The sequence below is a fragment of the Lathyrus oleraceus genome, chromosome 3 (assembly GCF_024323335.1).
Source record: "Lathyrus oleraceus cultivar Zhongwan6 chromosome 3, CAAS_Psat_ZW6_1.0, whole genome shotgun sequence".
NCBI classification, from domain to species: domain Eukaryota; kingdom Viridiplantae; phylum Streptophyta; class Magnoliopsida; order Fabales; family Fabaceae; genus Lathyrus; species Lathyrus oleraceus.
The window spans coordinates 259,982,684-259,989,482 of NC_066581.1; the positions used below are offsets into that span (position 1 = coordinate 259,982,684).

Below are 6,799 nucleotides of genomic sequence, written 5' to 3' on the forward strand. Positions count from 1 at the left end.
ATCATCACTGTCTTGATCCCTTTTCTTTCCTTTATTATACATACCATCTGAGGCATAATGATTCAATTTTCAACGTTATAGCACTGAATGTTCTTCTTGTCCTTGCTTTGAGTCTTTTGTTGGTTGAAATTTGATTCCCTTCATCCTTTTTTGAAGGATTTAGTTTTACCATAAAGTTTGGTATTTTGGGAGCTTAAACATGCATACTTCTTGATTTTATCTCAAATCTTCTTGCTTGTGTGCCACTCTAAAGAACCATTCTTCTTGAAAGTTTGAGCCTACTGAGCTTAAATTGACTCTTGCACTCTTTTTCTTTTAAGAATCCTTAACTCATGTGCTTCTAGATACCCTATAAATAACTATCATATGATCAAAATGAAGATTGAGTGTCCTCATCACCTTTCCAATCACCATTTTCTTAATCATCACTTCACCATGATTTTTCATCGTGTGAACCAAGCCTTGAATCTTTGATGCATAGGTTGTAATATTTTCATTCATCTCCATTTGTAGTAATTCATATTGTCTTATCAAAGATTGCAACTTAACACCATTCACTTTGTCACATCCTTTATAGTATTTGATCAAGATATCATATGTCTCCTTTGCATACTCAGTATGAGAAATCTTGTCAAAATTTGCAGCATTTGATGTTGCTTGTCTTGAGTACTTAACCTTGTAACATTTATTCTTCTTTTCCTTATGAATATTCATGTGTTTTAACTGCATTTTCTATGGGTTCTTGAACACCATTTGTAACTAATTCGAGTGTGTCATGATAACAAAAAAATATCTTCATTAGTTTGTGTCATCTCTCTCGATTCTTATCATCATGGACTCTGAAAAAAGTGAGTTAGAAAGACCGTTACCACCAATCATCTTTACTTGGTTGATAATTGCAGAATTTTTTTTGAATATGTGTATTGCAAAATCAAGAACCAGACTCAAGTTAGCAAATTTGATAGAGCAAGAACTTTCTTACTCTAAAAAAATGAGGAAAAGAGAAAATAAAGAGAGAGTTTAAAGGAATCAAAGTGATGATTGTATTACATTATGTTTGACAATACAAATATTTGTTACATCGTTTATATAAAAATCATATTACTAATTAACTAATTTCTAATTAATAAGCACACCATTCTTTATTATAAATAAATTTTAATTTTTTAATTCATTTAATAATTAATAAATTTGGTTTATATATAAATCATTTATTTTATAAATTAAAATAAATAAATTTTATTTGTAAAAGAGAAGGGAGGGAGTAGTTAATAGTAACCACGTATATTCCTAGTAATAACCACCGTATTAACTAAACTCTAATCAACCTAAAATTGATTAAGTAACAACACTTTCCATAGTCAAATGTGAAAGCACTATAGATAATTATGCTCTTATGTTTTATATCAATTTTTCATCCTTTTGAGGTGGTGGCTGCGCCAGAAAATCCACCAACTCTAGTAATTAAATACTTACATGCTGCTGAATTTTTTATTTTTTTTAAGTTTAATTAAAATGTTTGCCGCAGAACAAAGTTCATAGATTAAGGTTGTTCCATTTCACCGTTTGGACTTCAACTTTGTTGAAACAAAACTTGAAACAAACATCATAGTAAGTAAATACAGCAAGATCCAAGTTAGTTACATGGATTCCTCGTACATGAATCCCTCTGAACCCAATGAAGCTCGCATCAAAAACCTTCTTTCTCTAATGAGTTTGAAAGAAAAGATTGGTCAAATGACTCAAATTGAACGTTCTGTCACTACTCCTTCCGCCATTCAACATTTCACTATTGGGAGTGTGTACTGTGCTCCACCAAATAGTGCAACTTGTGATAAACAAGTGTCATCTGATTGGGCTGATATGGTGGACGGTTTTCAGAAGCTGGCACTTCAATCACGGTTAGGCATACCAATCATTTATGGCACTGATGCTGTTCATGGTAATAATAATGTCTATGGTTCTACAATCTTTCCTCACAATGTTGCTCTAGGAGCTACAAGGTAAATTAAACCGTGTTTCTATATTTTGTTGTTGTTGGTGTAAATCCTAGAGACAAGACTATTTCCCTTCAGTTGTATCTTTAAAGCTTTGATCTTCATTCATGGTGGACTGTGCTGCTTGTAGAGATACAGATTTAGTTCAAAGAATAGGAGCTGCAACTTCACTTGAACTTAGAGCAAGTGGAACTCACTTTACTTGTGCTCCTTGTGTGGCTGTAAGACATCATAACCTCTCTAGCACCATACCTCTGAAAACAGAGAGACACTAACACCGACATTTGTGATTATTTTTAATTTATTCATTTTTAAAAATTATTATAGGGTCAATGTGTTAGTGTCGTGTCTAGTGTTAGTGTCTGCGTCCGTGCTTCATAGATCATAATGTAACCAACTCTTCTGCTTAGCAAATAGATAAGAAGATGTAGAACTTAGTATCATGTTTGAATGGATACTACAGGTCTGCAAGGATCCAAGATGGGGAAGATGCTATGAAAGTTACAGTGAAGACACTGAAATAGTCAGAAAAATGACTAGTTTAGTTTCAGGCTTGCAAGGCCAACCTCCACAAACACATTCAAGGGGATACCCATTTGTGGCTGGGAGGTATCAACAAAACTTCCATATTCATTACAAATTTGATGTTTTTAGAAATTTCGTTTCAACCTAATAAGTACTTCAGGAACAATGTTATTGCTTGTGCCAAGCATTTTGTTGGAGATGGAGGCACAGAAAAAGGCGTAAATGAGGGGAATACTATATTATCATATCAAGACTTGGAGAGGATCCACATGAGTCCTTATGTAGATTGCATAGATCAGGGAGTTTCAAGCATTATGATCTCGTATTCCAGCTGGAATGGTGTCAAACTCCATGGTCATCGTTTTCTGATAAATGAAATTTTGAAAGAAAAACTAGGCTTCAAGGTACTGCAGAACATAGTTGAAGCTGCTTTGTATTTTGTTTGATTTGTTAAGACCAATGCTCCATTGTAGGGCTTTGTAATTTCTGACTGGGAGGGGATTGATGAACTGTGTCAACCTTATGGATCGGACTATCGGTATTGCATCTCCACTGCCATTAATGCTGGAATTGACATGGTACAGATCTTCAAATCCTGTAGTATTTTAACATAGATTACTTGATATCGTTTTGAATTCGTAAGTTTGTGAACACTTGCAGGTGATGGTTCCTTTAAGATATGAAAAATTCATGGAAGAGTTGATGTCTCTAGTTCAATCAGGGGAAGTACCAATATCCAGGATTGATGACGCCGTTGAGCGGATTTTAAGAGTGAAGTTTATTGCTCAACTTTTTGAATTTCCTCTAACTGACAGGTCTTTGCTGGATACCGTAGGATGCAAGGTAAGTTTGTTTATCATCTGGTACTCACTGTAAATGATAGTTTTGTTTATCCATCAAATTGATTTGACAGATACATCGAGATCTAGCACGCGAAGCAGTTCGAAAGTCCTTGGTTCTGTTGAAAAACGGAAAGGATCCTAGTAAGCCTTTTCTTCCATTGAACAAGAGCGCCAAGAAAATTCTCATTGCCGGAACTCATGCTAATGATATAGGGTATCAATGTGGAGGGTGGACATGTACTAAGTATGGATCTAGTGGCCAGATCACAATTGGTATGCCTTTTTTTCTTTCTGTTTGTTTTTCGAGTAGCTTTGTTTCATTTATAATATCAAATGTGCATAAGAGTCTCACATCGAATAAAGAAATGGTTTTTTTTCTTATTATTGTGTTGTTACAATTTCAGGCACAACTATCTTGGATGCTGTTAAGGAAGCTGTGGGACATGAAACAGAAGTTATATATGAAAAGTTCCCATCAACAGAATTCATACAATGTAATGAATTTTCTTTTGCTATTGTTGCTATTGGCGAAGCTCCTTACGCCGAGTGTGGCGGTGACAATTCAGAACTTGTAATCCCAAGTAATGGAGCTGGAGTTGTGGACTTAGTTTCTGATAAAATTCCAACACTTGTGATTTTGATATCTGGAAGACCTTTGGTCTTGGAACAAAGATTTTTGGAAAAGATAGAAGCTCTTGTTGCAGCGTGGTTACCCGGTACCGAAGGAAATGGAATCACCGATGTTATATTTGGCGATCATGACTTCAAAGGTAAGCTACCAATGACTTGGTTCAGAAGAGTTGAGCAGCTTGATCAAACTGTTGAGGGAGTGGATTCATGTGATGATGACCCCTTATTTCCTCTTGGTTATGGACTAGTTTATAGTAAGAGTTCACATGATTAAATACTTGAGTTACCAAAGACATTGCTTAAGGATTCAATGTGAGGAGATTGTGAACAGTCCATGCATGTAGTACCATGTATGGTACAATTGGTTGACTTTTTACAATTTTTATGTCTATGAAGACATTTGCTTTTATGAAATTTGGTCAACTGAATAAAGTTTTTTTGAAAATGGCTTTAACCGCACCTATGAATTAGATCGGTTTATTTTCAATAAATAAATAAATGACAAACAATTAAAACCACAACTACATTCATTCAATAGGTGATTTTTGTGAAAAGGAATCTAGTCTTACACGATTTTATTAAAGTAATTATTGATTTCTCTTTCAAATATTATTTTCGTGTGATTTCTCTCTAACACACCAACACCTTTCTCCTTTTGAATCCAAACTTCCGGTGACTATATGTAGCCCCGGCTGTGGTGGCGGGTAGCGTGGTGGTCCTCAGAATCTCCTCTGTGTTCTGATGGTTTGGTTCTTTCTGCTTCGATGGTTTTGGGCGACGGTTGGTCTGGTGGATTAATGCTCGCTCTAGGCGGATCGACAATTGATTTCTTCATATTCAGAGTTGTGCTGGTTTTTCCATTTCATCTGTTCGTTTTTTCGGTTGAGTCCTCATCCAATTTTGGTTTACGGGTGGAGGAAGAGTTCACTGACGGTGGTTGTGTGATGTAACTCGGTTACGATTGTGTCATCTTCTTCTCTGGTGGGTCTCCTAAACTTGCAGGTTTGTGTTTATGGTGCATGGCTGGTCTCTAAGCGGCTTCACCACCCTTCAAACCCTTTTGGGTGGTTGGACTTTTGTCGGTTGGTGGTGGACGCTTGAAGCTTTGCGGATGGGGTCGATCATAATTGGTGGTTCTTTCTCAACGTCTTTGGGCGGTTGTCGTATAACTTCGATGGTCTTCGTTTGCGACGGTGAACTGAGGTCCTCCCTTCATTTTAGCTTCGCTCTAATGAAGTTTGTGGATTTTCTGTTTGACGTGGTTTTGAGATTTTTTGGTGCCGATTTTTCTGCATCTAAGCCTCATTTTCTCTGGTGTGAGTGTGTTGACATTTTTTATTCTTGAATCTCAGTTTGGTTCAAGATCATTTGAGATTTGCAAGTTTCAAGATTTTGTTTGTCTTCACTCCGTCAAAGAATTTTGGATTGTTTGGACTGACGGTGGATCGTGGATTCTAGCTCTCGTTCGGGTTTACTATCTCTAAGGTCTTAAAATCCGCCTCAGTCCATTGTGATTGATTTCAGCTGTTTAGTCAGAAATGACTGTGATTACTCATTGCAATTTATGAGTAAGTGGTTGGTTAATGAATTTGTTATTGTATTGACAGTGAGTTCATTCTCCATTTTTAAAAACTGAGTTTAATGGTTGTCAATTCATTTATTATATTATTTTTATAATTTGATTTTGTGTCGGAAGTGGTTTTTTAGATTGTGCCCGTTATGTATGGATGTCTGTCTTTAATTCAGATTTGCTTTAATATTTAGTTTTATTGAGTATGTCCTCCTAATATCTTGTAATGTTCTTTTTTTATTTTAATGGATTTCGATTTTATAAAAAGAACAGGCGGTTTTGTAGAGTGCGTCTTGAAATATAAACAAATATCAATAAGATTTTCAATGTTATATATGATCTAATTTTCAATGTTTAAGAATTGTATTTAATTATAAAAAATTGTCTTTTTTTATTTGAATTATTCGAATTGTATAATCATCGATTATTGACATTGGTAAACGGCCCAAAGCAATTTGATTATAATTCAATTCATGACGGTCATAAGTTGAAAGTTCATATTCTTCCGTCATTGATAAACAATTTGTTGGACAATACTCAATACAGTTACCACAAAAAATACAGATTCCGAAATCAATACTGTAATTTAGCAATCGTTTCTTTCGAATATCCGTTTCCATTTTCCAATCAACAACGGGTAAATCTATAGGACATACACGAACACATACTTCACAAGCAATGCATTTATCAAATTCAAAATGGATTCGACCGCGGAAACGTTCTGATGCGATTAATTTTTCATAAGGATATTGAATAGTTACAGGTAAACGATTTGCGTGAGATAAGATAATCATGAAACTTTGACCAATGTACCTTGCAACTCGTAGTGTTTGTTGACCATAATTCATGAACCCAATTACCATAAGGAACATATCGTAAATATCTATGAATAGTATAGTTTTGTTTGATTTCTTTCTCTTATTTGAGACAAGTAATGAATATAAAAGATCCATCTTTGTTTTACAGCGAAAACAATTGAGACGAAGTTGTTAATAATAGATTACCTATAGAAATCGGTAAAAGAAATTTTCATCCAAGATTTAATAATTGATCCATTCTTAGCCTAGGCAAAGACCATCTTGTTATGATAGAAACGAATAAGAAAAACTAGCTTTTAGCTAATGTAATAAAGAGATCACTTGTAGTTCCAAAAACTCCATATGTTTTATTTATTTCAAAAAATTCATAAACAAATATGTACGGAATAGAAATATTTGAACCGCCCAAGTAAAGAA

General features: G+C 34.7%; 2 protein-coding genes across 2 annotated transcripts; one reads left to right on the top strand and one right to left on the bottom strand.

The window, feature by feature from the left end:
- Window positions 1-1,446: 1,446 nt before the first annotated feature.
- On the top strand, window positions 1,447-4,355 carry LOC127126780 (uncharacterized). Its single transcript, XM_051055776.1, has 8 exons — window positions 1,447-2,003; window positions 2,128-2,218; window positions 2,461-2,606; window positions 2,683-2,926; window positions 2,996-3,100; window positions 3,183-3,365; window positions 3,436-3,637; window positions 3,769-4,355. The coding sequence occupies exons 1-8, from the start codon at window positions 1,645-1,647 to the stop codon at window positions 4,266-4,268; spliced, it is 1,830 nt and encodes a 609-aa protein (XP_050911733.1). The 5' UTR covers window positions 1,447-1,644; the 3' UTR covers window positions 4,269-4,355.
- A 1,580-nt stretch (window positions 4,356-5,935) lies between these two features.
- On the bottom strand, window positions 5,936-6,566 carry LOC127126781 (NAD(P)H-quinone oxidoreductase subunit I, chloroplastic). The gene has a single exon (XM_051055777.1). The coding sequence runs from the start codon at window positions 6,515-6,517 to the stop codon at window positions 5,936-5,938; it is 582 nt and encodes a 193-aa protein (XP_050911734.1). The 5' UTR covers window positions 6,518-6,566.
- Between the last annotated feature and the right edge of the window lie 233 nt (window positions 6,567-6,799).

Bases quoted from the DNA above. Each gene is read 5' to 3' on its own strand.
- LOC127126781 (XM_051055777.1), bottom strand. From the start codon at position 6,517: ATGGATCTTTTATATTCATTACTTGTCTCAAATAAGAGAAAGAAATCA.
- LOC127126780 (XM_051055776.1), top strand. From the start codon at position 1,645: ATGGATTCCTCGTACATGAATCCCTCTGAACCCAATGAAGCTCGCATC. The intron at 2,004-2,127 runs GTAAATTAAACC...TGCTGCTTGTAG, and splicing joins GTTGCTCTAGGAGCTACAAG to AGATACAGATTTAGTTCAAA. The intron at 2,219-2,460 runs GTAAGACATCAT...TGGATACTACAG, and splicing joins CTTGTGCTCCTTGTGTGGCT to GTCTGCAAGGATCCAAGATG.